At 50.9% G+C, this 21,204-nt stretch overlaps 1 protein-coding gene across 1 annotated transcript in view; it reads right to left on the bottom strand.

Moving 5' to 3' along the window:
- Nucleotides 1–21,204, bottom strand: part of GRIK4 (glutamate ionotropic receptor kainate type subunit 4) — a 388,041-nt gene that overhangs the window by 91,822 nt on the left and 275,015 nt on the right. The window contains exons 8-10 of the mRNA XM_046684804.1: nucleotides 20,740–20,901; nucleotides 10,462–10,614; nucleotides 9,462–9,566 (exon numbers count right to left, since the gene is read on the bottom strand). Coding sequence (XP_046540760.1) covers nucleotides 9,462–9,566; nucleotides 10,462–10,614; nucleotides 20,740–20,901 — 420 coding nt within the window. The remainder of the gene's footprint in view (nucleotides 1–9,461; nucleotides 9,567–10,461; nucleotides 10,615–20,739; nucleotides 20,902–21,204) is intronic.

Here is a 21,204-nt window from a genome sequence, read left to right as displayed (position 1 = left end):
ATAGGAAGACTCAGCTGCACATCCTTCTCTCACCGCCTGAAAGATAGGAGGTATTTCGAATCAGCTGCTGAGGAGAGAATTTATCAGAGAGCTCAGGCATGCTCGGGATTTTTCATCTTACAAGAAAATTACTGCCAATGGACACAGGTCAGGGCATAGAGAGTGCCTGGCTTCACTTGTTATACACGCCAGCTGGAGAAGTATCTTGGGAAAGCAGCTGTACTAATAACACACAACTTTGAGCTCTGAGTGGCCGATGCCAATTGAACTAATGGTTCTAATGAAGCGTTGGGGCTGAAGGAAGCTGGTCACTCCCCGTCCTTCAGGGCAAGATGCATAGCTGAGGTTTCAGGGATGGGCTGAGAACGGCTCATCGTTGCCCCTAGATGGATGCAGGCTCGCAGGTGGGAGACAGTGTGTGGCTGAGCCTCACTGTGCTCCGGGAAGATGGGGAGTTTTTCGTCTGGGGGTGTCAGCAGCTCTTGTCTGAGCAGTCCACGTCAGGCGGGCCCTAGATGTGCTATAGACTTTCCCGAGAGCAGAGCCATGACTTCTGGTTCTCATCTTCACACCCATCCAGAGCCACTGCAAAGTGGAACTGGTGATGCTGCCATGTTAGGGATGGAGGAAGGGCAGAGGTTAGGGATGGAGGAAGGAGAGAGGTAGGGGAGGCAGAAGGCCGTGGGGAACCCATCCTGAAGCAAGGAAGACTAGCTGGCAGAATTTATTTCCACCAAGCATGGCTGGCACTGGCTGGTTTTTGCAGCCCTCCTGCCGGGCCCTGGAATTGCAGCAGGAGTGACATGAGCATGTGGCTCAGCCCTACTTTGTCCTTCTCTCTGCCCTGAACCAGACTGGATGCTGGATTCCAGGAACACTGCATAGAAAGATAGAGAAATATATAGACAGGTATCTCCACAAGAGACGACAGAACTAAAATTTGCACAATATAGCAGAATCCTCAAAGCACATCTGTAAACAATATTCCACTTTGTCCTCACAATAATTTTGTGATGCACATAAAGCAGATATTATTATGACCATCATCCCTACTTTACTGAGGAAGCAATTGAGGAACAGAATTGCTAGGAACTGAGGGCTGGGACAAGAGATGAGTCTTTCCACCGCCCCATGGTGCCTGCTCCCGCACACGGCTTCCTCTCACCTTCCTGAATTTTCCTTTCCCTTTGGCCTGCCTGCCTCCACTCCCTACCCCTCTGGCCTACGGCCTGCCCCATGTCTCTTGGGAGCTGACTGAGCCAGGCTGCTTCCTGAGACGAAATTAGCAGCTCGGCCTCGTCCAGCTCTCCCAGGCAGGAGCTGGCTGAAGAGGCGCAGAAAGGACTCACTCAGAACTGGCAAACTTCCCCAGGCTGAGCTCAGGCAGGATGCGCGATGGGGCATATTACAAGAAATATCTTTAAAATGCAGCACTTTGAAACCCTGCTCCTCTGCCCAAAAGCAGCCCCCCATTTGAAAATTTAAGTAGCTCTAATTTCTTTGCTGGCTGATGTGTGAATAAGCTTCTGCAGTCAGTGAATTTCCCATCAAGGCTGATCAGCAGTCCTGTGATTTGGGAGAAAGAACCAGACATATGTGGGCCAGGGAGGCAGGAGGAGAAAAAGCCATCAGATCATACCATTCCAAGGCCAGCTCATCAGCCCCTTGGCTGTCTGTGGTCCTGGGAGTGGCCAGGAAGGCCAGATGCCCTCACAGGAGGAGGTACTTAATAGGCTTTTAATTAACTAGAGGAGTATTGCTCTTAGAGAATGGAAAGAAAAGGAAAAGGGAGAATTATATCAATGAGTTGAAGGGTCTTCCACTCGAATTTTAAATTCCAGTCGCCAAGGGAGGGGCTTGTCATATGAAATCTCTCTTGAGCAAACTGGCGAGCAGTGGCTTTAGAGAACTCTCATGACAAGATCCTAGGTCCCTAGGGCTCTGGTGTCCCCACTGGATGTGAGCTCCTGAGGGCCGGAATGGTACGTCCCGAGTGCCCCCTGCACACCTCCACAGGCCCCAGTACTGGGCTCTGTGCACACCTGTCCCTTGGTCCCCAGCACATCCTTTTCCAGGCCCGTGCTGAGCACCACTCTCAGCTGGCTGTTGCTGGGTCTGCACCCAATGAGTCCCCAGTCCTGGAGTGACACCAGTGTGAGAATACTGCAGCAGAGGCAGAGCACGGGAGCACGGGGCACGGGAGGAGGTTCAGAGGCAGGCAGGGCCCAGCACAGCAGCCTGGCTGTGGAACTGCCATTTCATCCTGAAAGCAAACGGGGGCCACGATGGTGTTTTAGGCTCAGAACGACACGCTCCCATCTGCATTTTCTAAAAGGAAAGTTAAACTAGATGACCTTTCAGGTCTCCTCCAGCTCTTAAGAATTTATGATATTCTAGGAGATGTTGTCAACTATTTTAAACCTCATGCCAATTCCCCTTTGCCTGGCTCCTTAATTAAAAGGAAGAAATAAGCGAGTTTTCAGTAACCTTCAAAGCGGCCCCCAACCACCCATCTCTTTCTCCCCCATCCCACCTGAGAATCCACTGCCTCAGAATCCCCTCATCAAAGGCAAAGTCGCTCCACAAGCAGCCGCCCCAGCCGGCCCACTCTTCTCAGGTCTGTCCCTCAGCTGGGGAGCTGGCACTCGAGGCTGCTGATTTTCAGCAATCAGACCCCCGCTCCAGCGCTCTGAGCCAGGTCCCGCAAAGGCGGCTTCAAAGGATCTGCATATTTATGGCAAACTCCTTCCTCCCATTGAAAATGTATTAGACAGCAGGAATCAGGGCACTCTGAGCAGCTTCCCCCACTGGCAACCTGTCTGAGCCTTAATGGCTGTTTCTGTTAGTGCAGATGGGACCTGAGCTGTCACAGAGGTTTGTAATGAGAGGGGCTGGCGAAGGGGCATGGAGGCTGGGGGACTAGCAGGGGTGCTTTCCATGTAGAGGAAGACACTTCCCTCACTGTTCCCCCAATGCCACGTGCGGGCAATGGCAGTGCAGACTCTCATCCCACAGGGTGTTTTGAGGGTTTTCTGTTGTTCTTTGTTTACTTTTGAAGTAAGGGAAGGGGCCTGGAGGTGGGGACGGGGGGGATCCCCCCAGCAGGTCTGCTAAAACTGCCGTCAAAGCAACTGGGGTTCCTGGCTGCATAGGGCCATGATGAGAAAAGTAGCTGCCTTGACGCAACTCGGAGTGCTGTCAAAGCAAGCTCTGCTGCCACCAACCCAGGACGACCCCAGATCTCCCAGGAAAGGGGGCAGACGGCAGGAGAGGAGACTAAAGAGAGGCAGTCTGTCCTCCCAGAAACTAGTTGGTGGGACCTGCAGTAAGTTCAGGAAGTTGGAGCTGGAGCCCCTGAACCTTTTAGAGGACACAGGATCCTTGAGTTCTTGGTTTGCCAGGGTGACTCATGAAAGTTATCTCATCCATCCACCTGCCTCTGGTTAGAACCACACTCACGTCTCCAGAGAACTCCCTTGAAAGCTTCATTTATATCAGCTTTAGAACACGAAGGATGGCTAGCAGTTCACAAGGCTTTTTACTCACCCTCTCCTGGCCAGCTCTGCTAATCTCTCCATCTCCATAGGAACAGATCAGTGGTCCAGGAAAAGGTGGCTCAGGGATGTTTTCTATGCAAAATTCATGGGACAGCAACCCCGTGTCTTTGGGGGGCGGGGAGGGGGAGGTGGAGTTATTCACTGACCCCAAGCCTCAGAGTTCAGAACTAATCAAAAATTCAAAAACTAATTCCAGGAAGCACACTAATGTGGTGAATAGAAATTTAGTGTTTGGAGTGAGGAAACTGAGAGTCCCACACGCTCTCAGTTCTGTGTCACTTCACCCCATCCGGAGAGTGGTCCTCAGTTTGGGCCTCAGGTTTTAACAGTGACCCTGACAAACCAAAAAGCATTGGCGGTGAGAGATTTGGAGGCCAGGTGGCATTGGGAACAGCTAGGGGCTGCTGTTTGAGAAAGGGAAAAATCAGAGAGGCGGAACAACTCAAGTGCTGTGTAGTAACTGTCGACTGCGATTTTTGTCTTTCCCAAAAGACTGTGAGCTCTTGCAGGAATCATGACTCATTTACCATACATTTCCTGTCCTTGACACAGAGTAGGTGCTCAAAAAATTTTATGCTAAATTTCAAGAATGAATGAATGAATGAAATCAGACTATTTTCCAATATTTGAAGAGCTGGTAAAAAGGAGAAGGCAGGCTATTCTGGGCTGCTTATAGGGCAGAATTAAGAGGCAGATTTTGATCCAGTGCCTGGAAGACCTTGGAATGCATCCCTTGAGAGGCAGTGAATTCCCCAGCCCAGGACATGCTCGGGGGGAGGCTGGGTGGCCATTCCTCTCAGGGACACTGTGGAGAACATTCTTGCATTGGGTTGGAAGATTAGACTAGAGGCCTCGAAGGTCTCCTCCAACATGTTCTGGGGCCATGCTGCAGAGTGGAAAGACCATGGACTTTGAAGACAGTTAGACCCAGACTCAGTTCTTAAGTCTGGAATTTACTAGCTTTGTGAATGGGGACACATTATCTACCTCTGTCTCAGTTTCTTTACCTGCAAGATGGAGAGAATAGTTTTTATGCATGGTTGATAAAAAGATAAGAAATTGAAAATACATATGTATATCACCCAGCACAGTGCATCACATAGAAGACATTCAATAAAAGTTAGCTATTATTATTATTATGTCAGCAGAGCCAGGTTTCTGTCTAACCATAGGCAAGCAGAAGACAGCACCATCAGACCCAGTTTCAATAATCCTTGGGCTTAGCCAGGCCAAACGTTGGGGGATCACCATCTTCATTGCACAGAGGAAGAAAATTGAGGTACCCCATGGTGATGTACAGTGAGCCAATAGAAAACTTTAGATCTGCACCTTTAGTGAGGGATGTCAGACCTCCACGCCTCAGCCCTCCCTCTCCCAAAGGCTTAATTAGAGCCTGTTAAGCCATTTCCGATCCTCAGATGAAAGGTGTGCTCATCTTATCCCGGCCCTAACAAAGTCGCTAGGGGGCTGCTCAGAATCTCTGATCTTTAGACCAAGTTAAGTGAAGGAAATTAAGGGCCCTCTAATGCTGTGCTGCTTTTTTTCCTTGCCTCTTTCAAATATGATTTCTCCCAAATCAGGAAGAAAGATTATACTATTCCAATACCACCCAGGACATCTTCTGGGGGATGAGAAGGGAGAATATGGGATGGAGAAGGGAGATCTCACACAGGCAAGAACTGAGGGACGGAACTAGAGAAACTGGAAGCAATACTATTGACTTACATGCCCAGAAATAAGCAATCGGGATTCAGAAATGTCCCTTACAGGACACCGTAGGGAACATTTCCCCTCAAACGGGCTCCACTGGAAGCTCCACAGAGTCGCAAGAAGGAAAACCCTCTCCAAACAGAATCAAATTAGTAATTTTTTAAATGGTAAAAGATAACCCTGAATTCCGAAAGACTATTTTTAAAATGGTAATAATCCCTTGATCAGCCACCGGCGGAGAATATGGCATTTGGTTGAGACATTTTACCAATTACAACCCACGGTGTCCCTGCGTGGTGCTTTCTAAACAGTCAAAACCAGCTCTTAATAGTCACTCGCCCAGACAGGAAGAGAAAGAACAGAACCAAGTCCAAATGAGAAGACGCCATTACAAAAGAAAGCCCAGCTCAGCAGGTCCCTGGGAGCCAGGAGCTGACCTGATGGGCAGCAGGTGGTGGCGAAGCAACAGACCTGGGCAAAGTGTCTTGATTTGGGAGCTTAGGGATTCCAGGAAAGTGAGGAAAAGCCACGAGTGGGGGACCAGAGAGCATGGACAAACCTGAGTGGTGTGGAGTTGGACAAACCTGAGCGTGAATTCCAGCTCTGCCCGAAGTCCTTGCTAAAAGTGGACGTGGGCCAAGTCCTCACCCTCCCTGAGCTTCAGTTTCCTCATTTGTGAAATGGCAGTTTATCCACCTTGAAGGGCTGACCTCCAGATTGGAAGTGATCTGCGCCAAGTGCCCCTGTGGTGTCTGGTACACAACAGGTACTCAGGAGATGCTGTTTCCCCTGCTCCTGGTCACTCTCCCCTCCCCTGCCAGCATCACCTTGGATGGAGCTGGGAGAATATGAGAGCAGAGATACTGACATTCCTCCCACCAATTAATTATCCCTCCCCAAACCACTTCTTCATCCTGTAATAAGCAGGGGAAGGACACTTGTCAAGAGGCAAAGATTGGCCCGGTGATTGGGATGGGACCTGGGGACCAGCGTTGCAAAGCTACATCTGTGCCCATGATACATCTGCACAGTTTTCAGTGGTACTCACGGAACTTGAGGCAGACAGGAAAGCAGCAGGACGGTTGCCAGATTTGTTGAAGAAAAATGGGCAATAAAGAGGATTATTGCAATCCACTTTATAGGTCCAATCAGGAGGGTGTGCCCCATAGGGTAGCCAAAGGTCATAAACATCATCCTCTTTCATGGTCACTTCTGCAGCACAGTCCATTCAACATCAACTCAAAAAGATGGGGATGGGATTTGGGGAGGTCAAGAAGGAATTCTATGCATAGAGTCTGAAGTTAACTAACACTTTCTATAAGGCAGTATTTGTCCAAGGGTAGGTCTGTGGACCGCCTGCATTCACAGTCATCTCTCTGAGTGCTAGGTAAGAATATGCAGATTCCTAGAATGCACCCAGTTTTACTAACTCAGAATTTATAGCTGGGGGGCCTGGGAATGTACCTTTTGAAACAAGGACCATTGGTCATTCTGGTACATTCTGGCACACTTTGGCTTGAGAAGCCCTACCCTACACCAATCACGTGAGCTGCTGATGAAGGAACAGCAGCTGCTGTTTAGGATGCCACAGAGCAGAATCCCTTGCTGGGCTGGAGTGGGGCCTGAGGGATGGATACTGGTGGCTGGCAATGCTGTTTCTTAATGACGCAGACAATCCTGCGGTCTGGCAGCTGGGAAAAGCCGGCCTGAGTGGCGGCTGCTGGAGAAGCAGAGTTAAGGTGAAGAGGTGCTTTGAGCCTAATCAGCTGCCGCTCAAGCAGGGGTGGATCAGGGCCACCAGCCAACCCTGCCACTGCAGGTGTCGCTTGATGGAAGGGGTGCTGGAGGCGGGCTCTTTCTGGGGAGCACTCAGGAAGCAGGGCTGACGTCCACAGGGAGCCGTTCAAAGCTGAGACGGGGCTTTCATGGCGTGGGTCTGGACTCAGTGTGAGCGTTACGCTCTCTCAGCTACCACTTCTCCCCGTCATTCTTTCTACACACTCCGCTCCCTCACTCTGTCTTGTCTTCTTATAGCACTTATCAGTACTGACATTATATTATATATGTATTTGCCTATTATCTCTCCCCTACTAGAACACAGGCCCCACAAAAGCAGACACTGTGCCCATTTTTAAAAACGTGTGCCTGGAAGAAAGCCTGGCATACAGTGGGCCCTGAACAGATATTGATTGAAAAAATGAACGAATGTTCATTTCACATCCCCAAAGCATACTGGGGCTCAGGGAAAGTCTGCCTGGTAGTTTCCCTATAGGCCAGAGGCTTTAGTGGTTCAGGGAATTATGCATCCAAGGGCACAATTTGAGTTTAACCCTAAATGGCACTTATTTTTTTCTCTGTCAGTCCTCCTTGCTAGACTGAGCTCGCTCTCAGGGCAGGGCCAGGCCTTTCTCAGCCTTGTTTCTTCCACGCCGAGCAAGGCGCCTGACACACAGTATGGGCTCAATTAACGATTTGTTAGATAAATGAAATGACTGTTTTGTGATACTCTCTCCCATAGTTTCTGGCTGCCTACCTACCCCTGGCCCCACTGGGGAAGTTATCAGAAATGGCGGCCGTTATTATGGCTCAAAGATCACAGAGCTCTGGCCCAGCTTGAGGAGTAGTTTCCAGAGCCGGCACCGGGACTCAGGGCTCCTCTCTCTCCATCTGGGACTCTTCCCTTTTACATTGTTGTCTTCCAAGAAGGGGGACCTGGCCCAGCATCATCACTGTCCTCTGAGAAGGAATTCACTGGACCTCATGAGAAAGGCTGAGTCAGAGCCTCTCAGACACAGGGACAGAGCAGCAGGAGGCAGATGTGGCGGGGCCTCCACGGCCTAGCACAGGGTTTCAGCAGAATCACCTCGGGTGCTTGATGCCACAGCACTTCCTGGGCTCTCTCCTAGGTCTCCCCAGTCAGACTCTGGTGGGGTAGAGTCTAAAATTCTGCATTTTGAACAAATTATCAAGGTGATTTTGATGCATGATTTGTCTTCATAGTTAAGAACTGGGCTTCAGAGTCGGAGGTTTTTGGGTTCAAAACCTGTTGCCGTTACTAATTGTTCAAGGCCAACTCAGTCAATTTCCTGAGCTTTAGTTTCCCCACTTGTAAAATGAGGATTAATAAAAAGTACCTACTTTGTAGGGTTAAATGAGAAGATACATATGACACACTTAAATGGTATACGGCCCGTGGTAAGAGCTTAATAAATGAAAGCTGCGATGATGATGATGATGATGATGATGCTGATGAAGAAAAAGAAGAATCAGAAGGTGGTGAAGATGAAGATAAAGATGATGATTCTCAACAATCTCCTGGAGAGGCGATTCTGCAGCCCCTTCAGTGGTACATTCCCTTGTGGGGCCACTGATAGTCAGGAAGCTCTTCAATATGTCTGCTTCCTGCTGTCATGGGGCATCATTTCCTATTTCGCAGGCTTTTCTGAGGGTGGAGAAGGGCTGGACTAAGAATAGAAAGTTGATTAGTAGGGTGATGGGGAGGGTGGGAGACCTTCATAGAGGCAGTTGGAGTAGCTGTCAGAATCCCTATTTCCTCTGATGTAAGAGAATCTGAGAAAAGGAGAATAGGAAGGTTAATGAAGGAGACGGAGAAGAGGAGGAGGGAGTGGAAAGGAGCTACAAAGGGCAAAGCACCTGAGCCGTCGGTGGAGGACAGGTGGCCGACAGAGGGGAGGGGTGTGATGGGCATGGGGGTGGGGCTTGAGTTGGTCAGACAAGAGCCAACAGGAGAGAACTGGCTGTCCATTCCAATGCTGAAGGGACTCCTCAGCCCACCTGGGATCCCATCTGTGCCTTACCAGTGGGCTCCCCGGAGTCTAATGCTGGTTCCAGGGTTAGGGTGAAATTCAGGGAGTGGAATAATCCAAAATAGTGAACAAGGTGTAGGAATTCCTTCCCTATGTGACACCCCCTTGCCTCCCCTCTCCCCCATAAAGCATGATTGCCTCCCTCTTGGTTTTTGCGGGGCTGCAGCCCTGACCCACACTGGCTGATCCTGGTGGCAGAAGGGGGGATGACCAGCGCATGCCAGGAGTCTTGCACAGGATGCAGCCTGTTGTTCTTGGGGATAACTGAGAGCAGGAGGTTGTCCTGAGTGCCAAGGAGAAATGGGCTGGGGACAGAGAATGGAACTAAGAGGAGGGATCTGCCACCATGGCAGCATAGCTAGCTTACCTGCCGAAAACCATTCCTCGTGAACTGTAAGATTTTCAAGGCATAGTTGGACCTCTGGCCTTTGCTGTTGAATTCAATGTGGCCGGTGAGACCTTCCAATTCTACCTGTCCAAGAGAGAGTGAGTTACAGCACCAAATAGGCCCCATGTTCCACTTGGCCCCAAGAAAGCATTCCACACATGAGCTATTTAAGGATGCCCAAGAGAGGGGGAGCCATCAAGATCCATTCTCCTGCCCGCCTCTCAGCCACAGGATCTTGTGACTACAAATGTGATGTCTCTGGAACCAATTCAGACTTGGCCGGCGCTGGAGTAGGAGAAGGATGCCCCACACCCAATGACCTCACAGCTGCTGCCTAAGCCAACACAATGCTAGGGTGCTGGCCTGAGCTCAGATTCCCATGGGCCCCTCCTCCAGGCCCTTGGCTGTTAACAGTATTCACCCTCTCTGGGCAGTTGCTCACCCACCCCCAGCCTGCAAGAAGTCAGGAGGACCTGACTCTAAATGCAAATTCCAAGCCACTCTGCACCAGGCTTCTCTGACAGGAGAGGTCTTCTTTGTGGACTTGAGATCCATGTCCGTCCCACCAGAGGAGACACAGCGAGAGAACATTGGGGAAACCCAGCACCAAGCTAGAAGTGCTGAGCCTGCAACTCCCTGCGAGTTCCCAGTCTATGGCAGCATCATCCATCCTCGTTTGTGCAGAGCTTTGCTGGGACTGCCTCTAAGCTGAGGGGTCAGGTTCCAAGCCTGGAATCCAGGACCCCTTAATAGTCTCAAGGCTCAAGAGCCATTGCCTTGTAAACAAACTCCCCATGGATTCTCGGTGGTTTTAGAGATCAGGGAACAAAGGTGACCCAGGGGCCACTGAATGGGGTCGCCAGAGATTGCTTTTCAGCTGAGGCTGTGATATGCTAAAGAAGCCCAGAGGTGAGGGGCCTTGAACAGTGTCCCACCGGCAGGCTGGGCGTGCTCCTGCGGGGCCCCAGCCGCCCCTCACCATGCGCAGGTAGTTCATGAGGCTGGTGCCGTGCTGCCAGATCTGGGCTGAGCCGCAGGACAGGGGCTTCACGCCGATCTCCTGGCTCCGGTTCAGTTCCTGCACCGCGGTCACCACAGCATAGACGGCATCAAACAGCAGGGCCGAGGAGAGCTGGGAGAGGGCACAAAGCGGAGAGAGGAGGCACAGAGGGAGGAAGGGATGGGCGGAAAGGAAGGGAAGGGAAAGGAGGAAGAACAGAGACAAGGAGGAAAAGAGGACATCAAAACAAGGAAGATAAGGGCGTGTCTTTGGCCCGCCTCCTGTCTGTGGTTCAGCTCCACTTCCCCTAACCAGGTGCTTGCACACAGCAGACAATGGTGGCAATGGCTTCTCAGGGACTGGGCATCAAGCTACCCCTCTGGGCACCATAAGATTTCAAGAGTATCTTTCTCTCTCTTTGCTCCATGGAAGTAGCAACTTCCATGCTCTCAGGAAGGGGACAGCGTACCTATCTCAGGAAAAGGAAGGAAGGCAGCCAGTACCTTCAGCTTTACCCATTCTACAAGGCTCAGTTGAAGGTCACTTCCACCTGGGAGACCTCCATGATATTGTTTCTTCCTAGACGGACCCACTACTACAGTCTACTTTGTACTATTCAATTTGATGAGTATGTATGGAGCACACGGTCAATTCAAAGCCCAAAGATGGTGAGACCCTATTCTTGTGACAGATTATACTGGAATGGGGGAGGGGTATGGGGAGACAGGACAGAAATAAAGGTAACATGAACTGAGTGAGATGGACCCCCAAAAGTCTGTGGGGGTCCAAAGAGGAAGATATCTTATCTGGTTGGGTGGTTGAGAAAATGTTTTGTGGAAGATGCAGCGTTGGAACTGACCCCTGAAGGATTTTGGTAGATCCTTGCTGCATCTGGGAGTGGGGCGCAGCAGGGGAAGGGGAGGAAGGCATTCCAGAGGTGGAACTGCGGGAGCAAAGACAGAGGTGGGAGGTATGGAGCACACCTGCAGAAGGGGATGGGAGGGGAACAAGCAATAAAGCGGAAGGGAGGCAGGGGCCATGCTGTGGAGGCCTTCAAGCCAGGGCAAGAGTTCGATGCAGCTGTCTGTCCATATTGTCATCTCCCTAGTAAAGTGCAGGCTCTGGGGCTCGAACACTCAGGACCTTCACCTCTGTATCCTGCAGAGCATCTAATACCAGGACTGGCATGTGGTAGGCCCCCAAGACACATTTCTTGAATTGAATTAAATTTGGGGTGAAATCTGTCCAAAGGCTCAGCCCGAACACCACCTCAAGTTAACTGGATGTTTGCAGCCTTTGGAAAGGGGAAGGCTGAGGTGTTTGGGCGGCGATGGGAGGAGAGCAGAAAAACAGAAGACGCCTGTCCTTGGGAAGTGTGCCGTCTACGGAGGTGACATCACTCTGCTGTGTTAATGTACTTAAGGCCCCTGACAAGAGAAACCTACTGAGTACAAATGACTATAGGATCAACACTGTGCAGGGGCCCTGAGGGAAGGCCCAGGAGAGCAGGCAGAGGCCCTGAGGGAGGAGTGATGTCGGGCGCTGAAGTCCACACCCACTCTAAGACGAAGCAACGCCCTTCACTGTACTGGGACGCTCCACGACGGGCAATTCAATACTGTCTCTTCAAAGCCCCTTCTTTCAACAGAAGAAACCAGTGAGAGCACTCTCCATGTGACTTCTTCCAACCTTCCTCCTACCGGCTGAACCCTGGAACACAGGCCTCTCCAAGGTTGGAGGCAGGGAGGCCATCTTGTGACCTCCTGGGTTTTTTCAAGCTCTGAAGATGGAGTGTACGCAGCTTGAGACAGCGAGGTGGAGGAGAAACTAACATAAAGGAACACTAAACCCGGAGTCTAGATCCCAGGCCTCACTTATGTGCTGAGTGACCGCACGCCGCACCGAGGGAGCACCAGTCCCCTGTAAACGAGGGTCAGTGTCCCCACCTCAGTAAAAGTGCTCTGTACGCTGCGAGTGTCAGGGTCACCATGCCTGAGGGCGGAGCCCGTGTACCCCCAGGTGCGCAGGTGTCAGCAGGTGCTCAGGAAGCAGGTGTTGGCTGGACTAAGGCTCTGGGGAGTAATAAGACTGGGAAAGAGTGACTTATTTCCTTCACAGTTTTACTACCTGTTGGGCAAGGAGGCCCTAACAGGTACAGGGTAAGCTGACTGCTAAAAGGCAATTACCGGGGAAACAGCCAAATAAAGTTCTCCGCCCCAATCTAAGTTCACTTGCATTGGAAACCTGCCTGGCCAGTGTCTTCCTTCTTTCTCCCTCTCACCCTCTCTCCCCTCTCTTGCCCCTTTTCTTCCTTCCAACTGCTTCTTTTCTTTCTTCCCAGCCCCTACAATCTGGCAGGTACTGTAGACTTCAACCCCACCCATTCCCCACTGAGACGTCCCACCAGACAGGAACCATTGTATCCCCTCTGCCTCCTTTGGGTCTTCGGCCCTCCCAGCTCCACACCCCTCCTTTCTGTCACCTGGTCCCAAAGCCACCTGTGACCTGAAGACTAAGCAGGTAAGGGCACCTAAGTGCTATAATCGGGATCAGCAGAAACCTCTGGAGTCCTGCTGAGCCGTGCTGACCAGCACACTCTGCCAAGCCCCTCCATCCATCATCTCCCGCTCTCTCTTCCCCATCCCACTGCCCTTCTCCTTTACAGCTCAGCTCCTTCTTCATTTGATTCGAGGCTCACCTGTGTGGCACTTGATGCTTCTCGGCAAGCCTACAACTGTCCTTGTCCTTTGCACATAATTCATTTCCCCTGGAACACATGTGGCTCCTTTATTAATGGACCTCTCACATTTCCTTGACAAAAGGACATATGGAAATTACGAATGCTACAGACTCTCCCTTTCCAGCTTAGACAAACATCTACCTGAGGGGGAGTTAGTGACCCCATTGACATTGGCTTCTAGATCCTTCCGTTTGGCTATTTAAATGATACTGTAAACTAATTTCTGCCTCATCTTCTCTCTTGCCTCCCAGTTAGTTAGTCTCTCCATTCTGAGATTCTCAAAATCACAGAGTGTTAGAACTGGAAGGGATCCTAGAGATCAACTAGTCCAACTCTCTCATTTTACAAATGAAGAAACTGAGGCTCAGAGAATTCTCCTCTTGCCCCAAGTCACCAAGCAAGACAGTGGCAGGGCCAGCACTGGAACCCCAGCACCCCTTTCCCCACGCTGGTTTCTGCCCCTGTCTGCGGCATTGTCTCTCCACTTCACTTCCTGACAAGGCTCTTCTCAAGAAGCCCGGGTGTGTCGCCGCTCTACCAGATTTATTCCTGTGCCTAGCCTCCTGGGACAACATGGGGCAATCTTTCTAGACGTGGTTACCTTCTTATCAGCAGACAGCAGCATGAGACTCTCAGGCCAGAGCTGGGGGCAGGGAAGGGTGGTGGGCAGGCTTCTCTGCTACCCTGGGTCTGGGTATTACCCACTTTGCCTTCTGGTCTGACCAGTTGTTTGTCCTCACATTAGCCCCTCACTTGAGAGCCATTTGGAACTTTTGCTGGAAGAGGACTATAAGGGCAGGACAGAGAGGGCAGTGGAAGGTACCATCAGTTGCCTACCTAGCACCATTATCCCCTTCTTCCTCCCTAACAGAACCCCCATTTCATTCAGGTGTCCTCCTCTCCCCCAAGCAGCTCTGTGCTTCACGGGTGGCTGATCCAGCCCCAGCTCCCAGGTGACCCTGAGTGGTCCAGAGTCATCCCATCCCCATAGCCAACATGTGATTCAGGACTGGGCAAGTGGCTCACTTCTGACCAATGAGACATGAACTGAGGCCTGAAGTGACGGGTTGCTTCTCAGAAGAGCTTCTTGTCTCTGAGAGAGGCAGTTCTTGCTCCTCCTCTGGACACTCCTGTGTCAGGACACAATGCCTGGACCTGTGGCAGCCATCCAGGCTCCAGCCTAAAGATGAAGTTGACCCCAAGGGTGACAGAGCAGAGATGCAGGGAACCTGGGTTTCCAATGACATCACTCCGGAATCTGCCCTACCTCTCGACTTACTGTGACATGAGATAACACATCTCCTTTTTTGTATAAGGCAGTTTAATTCAGGATTTCCATCACTGGAAGCTGAGTGCATGCTAACTGGTCCTGAGGTCCTGGGGACCCCCTTCCTCTCAGGGGCATTGTTGCCCCAGCCCCCCACAGAGGCCTGGGCCTCATCCCCTCTCTAAAGGCCCCTTCTGCTCACAAGGCTGCACACTGGTCCCCGTGAGACCCCAATCACTGCAGACTCGCAGACACAGCTCACCACGCCATTTCTCACATCCTCCCACCAGCCCCCAAGCTCTTTCCTGCCACATGGTTGTCGCTATTCCCACTCCATCTGGGATGTGGTTTTCTTGGCTGATGCTCTCTTATTAGCAGATAATCCGGATGCCGGGAGATCAGTGTGTGCCTGTTTGCAGTGTTCTTTGGCATCCTGAACTCTGGGGCCTTCAAGATTCTTCGAGTGCTTCTAGTAATTACAACTCCAGCAAGGGATGCTCAGGGCAGGGAGTACATGGAAGGACCATCTTCAGGGTTCCTGTCTCCTCTCCATCTGTCTGTTGCCTTCAGAGAGGTCACATGAGTCCCCAGGAAGCTCTTGGCTTCACGGGTCCTCTCTGCGGTTCAGCCTGGGCTGATCTGAGCTGGAACCTCCTAAGCTCTGAACATCTTCTCCCACTTCAGTCTCCTCAGGGTCCCCCAAACATAACCCGACCACCCCTGTTTCACAGTCTCCTGGTGATGTGCCCAGGCCTCTCACCTGGATCCTCCAACTGCTTCTCTGAGACCTTGCCTCCCATCCCTGGCTCCTCCAGCCTATATCCCCCAAGTCGCCAATCTCCTCCCCTCACCCAATTTCACCTCCGATGCTGTGAGGGCCTGTAATCTCTGCCTCATCAACTCTTCCATCTCACTCCAGAGCTCCATCCTGAGCATCTTTTTGCTCTTCTAACTGCTTTCTCCCTCTGCTATTATTTACTAATTTAACTCTGGAAAGCATCTGGGACAGCAGTTGGGGAAAGCAGTTTTGGTACCAAAACAGCACTCAGGCCCGCTTCTGGGCCCACAGTCCCCGCCATCTCCACTCCTTCCCGCCTTCCAAGCGTCTCCCTTCCCTTTCATGATCCCCCTCTGTCTTTCTGTGGCTTCTGTTCCCATCTGTGTGTGCGTGCCTCTTGGACTTGTCTCTGCTTCTCTGTCCCTGTCTCTTCCGAATATTAAATTCCCCAAACAGCTCAATCCTCATTTAAAATCCTCTCCTCTTTCTTGGCACCAAAATTTTGCTTGGCAAGGAACTCTCGATTCTCTTGTTTTTATATTTTCATTTGGTTCTTCATTGTTTTTTTTCTTTTGAGCTGTTTGTAAATTGTTTAGGGGAATGAAAGACTCTGTATAAATTAAGATGAATCAGTCTGACTCAGGGAGTTGTGCTGAGTTTCTTCTCCTTCCTCTGAGATAAAAATAAGAACATCTTCTAAACGCACACCTGTAACCCTCATGTCCCCTGACACTCTCCCGATCACTGGGTTCCCAGGGTCCTCTGGGATGCCCATTTGTCTCTGAATCTCTGTAGCTTAAACTCTGCCCTCAGTATAATACCAGGACAGGAACCATTAAAATCTCATGGAAGAGTTCTTACAATCTGGGTTTTATTCAATGAAATAAACACTTAATTACAAACATCTGTTTTAGCCTAAATTCTAATTACTTAATCTAGCCATCTGTAATTTTAATGATTTCCCATGATTTTCGTTCCTTGCAGCATGATTAATGGGAATGGCATGTGAAACTGGTGGGTATGTGTCTCCATTCACGATGCTCCTTCCTCTGCTTGCAGGGTCTCTGGCAAGAAGCACATCTGTGGCTTGCTGTCAGCCACCTGGTGGGTACAGCCTGGGTGGGCGGCACTGAGCTTCCTTTTACGAGTACCCCTCGGTTCAGCCGCTCCCTCTCTGCACCCTTAGAATTGGACCCTCCTTCCAGCAAGCCCCCCTGGAATACTGCTGGCCCGAATACTGCCAGAAGGTGAGGAAGAGGGGGAGACTCACACATAAGTCAGGAGGAAAAGAAAAAGGATAGAAGAAATTTCGAGAGTGAAGAAGGAACGAGTGTGGGAGAGAAAGAGAAAGATAAAGAATGGAGGCCGTGGAAGGAGGGGAAGGTGGAAAGAGAAGAGTGATGTAAGGAGATGAGAGACTAGAACTGAGATGGAGAGAGGAGGGGAGAGGAGGCAGGGAGAGAGAGGGAAGGCGAGCAGGTCCCCCCTGAGCTGGCTGCAGCCTTTCTGGAGAGCTGGACGGGGAGACAAACCCAGGCTGCGCTTTTCTTCAGCTCCCGAGCAAATGAAAGAGCTGGGCTGTTTGTGCTGGGAATTTCAGCCCCCAAAGAGACAGGAAGAGGCACCACTTTTCAAAAGGTAGTTTCTAAAGTGAGAAGCCTTGAGGAAGAATTTGTTCCATTTGAAGCTGCGAGCTTGCTTTTTGCATTCGAGGTGAGGAGTTTCCATAACACCTTCCCTTCCCCCTCGGAGCCACAGAGACTGTGAATGGAAGATTCTCCAGCACCGGAAGGCAGATTTAGGCTCCGGTCCAGGCTGTGTTGGAGTACCAGCCTCTGGAGACCCTCAGCACACCACCTAGCTCTTCTGGGCCTCAGTTTCCTCATTTGTCAAAAAGGGGTGTGTGACCACTCTGATTTGTCATTAGGATGCCACGAGGAGGAGACAGAGGTCAAGGTGGGATAATTTCTTGAGATGTGCTACAGTATTCCTCAGCTCTGTGCCGAGGTGAGAGGAAAGGGAGTGAGTGCCGTGGCCTCCTAAGCTAGAAGGAACATGCGTCCCCATCTCACTGGCAGGAAAACCAAGGGGCTCAACTAAGAGAGAGCTGACTGAAGCAGAACCAGAATCTGTGACTCAGGACAGGTTGTCCCATCCCCGTGACCAGTTCTAAGTCTTGCACACTCTCCTGATGTAGCCTCAGCGGGCGTGGCACAGCCTTTTACTCTTGTCTCCACCCCCAGCACAGAAGGAGCCTTTAGGAACACTCCTGCTCCCGGATACCCCTCAAACATTCTTGGGGAGAGTAAGATGCTGAAGCCTTGGGAGGTCTGAGACTGGATGGATAGGGAAGGAGAAGAAGGAGGTCAGGGTTTTGTATCATTTAAACTGCCCGGGCTGCTTCCACGTGACAGAGCACCCTCTCCAGGTCAAGGAGCAATCCAGCGTCTGGCCCTGCTCCGCCCTGGATGCCTTCACACTCTGCTCAGCGTCCCACACACAGTGCATGAGCAGCAGCGAGGTATCTGCCTCCCCCTCCTCTAGAAAGCCTTCCCTGACCTCTCCAGGCAGAACTGAGGGGCTTCCCTGGGCTTCCACAGCGGCAGCAGACCTCTCCGGACCACTTTCCTGAAGGTGGAGGCCGGTCTGGTTCGCACACTGTGGACCCTGGAGGACAGCAACTTGGGCTCTTCTCTGCAATGCATTGCACAATGGGCCCCAAGCCTTCACCCCGCTCTGTACTCAGGCCCTTTGCCATGTGACTTTGCATTTTTCACCTCTAAAAGGGTAGAGTACGTTTCCTCATTCCCTGACTTTGAGTTTGTGTGGGTGGCTATCTTTGGCCAACAAAATGAGGTGGAAGTCACAGTGTGCCCATTCTGGGAGCCTAGACTAAGAGATCTGGTGTGTTTCCACTTGTGTTGCTGCCCTTCTGCAACCACCATGACTATGCCAGGCTAGCCTGCTGGGCCAGGGGAAGGATGAGGGGTATGTGGAGCAGAGCTGCCCCAGCCTAGATCAGCTGACCCCCACTCATCAAGTGAACTCAGCTGGGCAGCTCTGCTGATCCAGCTGAGCCAGCTTAGATGAGGTGGTCCCTAGCTGACCTCAGATGCATGAGGTACATAAATGCTTATTGTTGCATGCTAGTGAGATTTGGGGGTTGGTTGTTACACAGCATTTCTGTTGTTAAAGCTACCTGATAGATTTACTAATGCCTATCCCAGGGTCTGGCACATGGAAGGTTAAATAAACTCATTTAATGCATAACTGTGCCTTGAAGATAGAATCATATCCCATTTTATCTTCACAGCCAACTTCTAAGATGGCCAAGCATAACTAGCCCAAAATTATAGATAAAGAATCTGAAGCTCAGAAGGGTTACATAGCCACGTCAGATCACACAGCAAGAAAATGGCAAGGCCAGCATTTGAATCCAGGCCCTGTGCCTCGAAGGCCAGCACTCTTTTCAGCACACATGAGAGTGCCCAGAGCCGGCCCCACAGCCATGTGAGAGGCACTGCCTGGCCTTTGTGTTGAGTCCTTACAGGCCATCCCACCAGGTACCAAGGGACCTCATCTGCCTGCTCGTGGTCACTGTGACCAGAGAGAAATTAGAAATGTGGCACATGGACCTTTTACTTCACCAGGTCAGACACTAAATGTGGAATGGTTTGGGTTGGAGCAGAGGTGGAAGGTTTTGTTTCCTTTCCTAATATTGTGCCATGAGCCTTTCAAGTCCGTCAGCACCTCACTAGGATACTGGAGTGATGATGGCAAGAACCGCAGACAAGACCAGGGGACAGGGCTTGTATTCCTGCCGGGAGGAATGGGCCTGGTCCTACCCCTGACACTGCACTTGAGGACATCTTCACCATCCCTTTAGTCATCTCATAGGGGTGAGGACTCCTTTCCTTCAGCTGTTTCACCCCCACCAAATCCTTCCTATGGATTCATACCTCTTTCAGGTCTAAAATACCTTGTTGACACTTTCCAGGACCTTCCATGAAATCCAGTCCTCAAGCTCCCTTCTCCTATCCCGTTCCCCTGATCGAAGCCCCCTGAGCTTTGCCTGAGCTCTGACCCCTTAGCTACTTCTTCCTTCCTGAGCTTTCCACTAGGTGATACAATCACAAAGGCACGGGGTTTGGTGGAAGGTCACTTTGTCCATGCCCCTGCCGCTGGATCACCACCTTGGCCAACTAGTAATTAGATGCCCATGTGTGCCAATGCCCAGAAACGTCCTTGCCTCTTGACAAGGCTTATCAAAGAGGTATCCCTCCTATTTTAAAAGCCCACCAGAGAATGTCCCATTCCAAGAGGGTACCCAATTCCATTGTTAACTCGTAGGCCTAATTCTTTTCCATTTCTTTCTATTTCTAACTCATTATTCCATCTGCCTCATTCATTCATTCACTCATTGATTTGACAGATACCCACTGACTACTTTAATTTTGCCAGGCCAATTTATAGTACAGTGTGGTGAGGGAATGATGTTCTAGAGAGAGGCAAAATGGCACAGTGGTTAAAGCTATGAACTGTAAAGCCATATGGCCTGGGTTCTGATCCTAGTTCCTCTGCTTACTAGCTGTGTGACCTTGAGCTGTTTACTTAACCTTTCTGGGCCTCAGTTCCGTCATCTGTAAAGTGGAGCTACGGATACTAGTTACCTTAGAAAATTGTTGTGAGCATCACATGAGCTGCCTTATGGGGCTCTGAGAGCTTAAATGTAACGTGGCTAGGAGAGGCCCTAGAAAGCCAGGCAATCCCCATCTCCTAAGAACCTGCTTTTTAACAGATGGAAACAAGCAGATGTACTTGGCCTGCCCTACAGAGTAAGGACATCAAATCCAACGGAGAACACCAGGGAAATCTTTGCTTCCATCACACACATAAGGAGGAAGAACATGAGTGAGAGCACAGAGGAAGCCTGTCTGCATGAGCTCCTAGTCAGGGCACGGTCCAGGCGATGGGAAGAGCACCGGACCAGGAGTCAGGAGCTCAGAATCTAGCTCCACTCTGCAAAAGGCTTGGTGTGTGCCCTTAAACAAGACCCCCACACACCACCCCCATTTCCAGCTTTGGCTTCAGTTTCTCTATCTGAAAAGTGAAGGAGCAGATCAGCCAAGAGGCCCCTCCAATGGTAGGATTCTTGGATCCTACACCCAGGCAGTTCTCAGCCATGGTGCTATTGGGAGTCTGGCCACAGGAGGCTTGCAGATGTCACTAAATGACAACTTGGTGCCTTCACCCAACCCTCTCTCTGCTGTCTCCCCCACAAGCCTGCTGTGTGCAGCTTGCTACCTCCCACACCTTTTCCCTTGTAACCTTCCCAGCACTCAACACACCTCCTTTTGAGCTGGGCCAGGAGAAGGCTGGGCTCCAGAAGGGTCGGTGCCCAAGAGGCTGGCTCACAGATGGGGGTGTGTGGAGGTGAAGGGGCACCAGGGAGGGGCTCTGGTGGGTACTTACTGCAGGCCCCGTGAAGGGCACGTGGTCACAGTTCTCCTGCCAGGACTGGTTGAGGCTCTGGGCAAACTCTTGGAAGAAAGCATGTGACTGGTTGAAAATGGAAAATCCCAGGATGTTGACACGATCATCCACAAGGCTGTCCATTCTCTGGAGCGAGAACTCCTGGAAAGACCCAGCAGTCAGAAATAGAACAGAGTTAGGAAAGGAAGAAGTGTGGGGATAGAGTTTGCTGGAGCACGTCTGGGTATCTCCTTCTAGTCAAATGAACACTTACTGCCAGGCACTCTGCCATGTACTAAGGCTCCAGAGAGAAGTAAGAGATGTTCTTCTGAGAGCTCACAGTGTTGGTGGAGGAGAGAAAAAAGATCAGCAGAACGATCTCTAAGGAAGGCATGCTTAAGATGCACTGGATGGAGAGAGACAGAAACACTAATGTGTGTGGCGGAGGCAGGACTGTGTCCACAG

The sequence above is a fragment of the Equus quagga genome, chromosome 14 (genome assembly GCF_021613505.1).
Source record: "Equus quagga isolate Etosha38 chromosome 14, UCLA_HA_Equagga_1.0, whole genome shotgun sequence".
Lineage (NCBI taxonomy): Eukaryota > Metazoa > Chordata > Mammalia > Perissodactyla > Equidae > Equus > Equus quagga.
The sequence above is the reverse complement of the archived record's forward strand: the minus strand, read 5'-3'. Positions and strand labels throughout refer to the sequence as shown.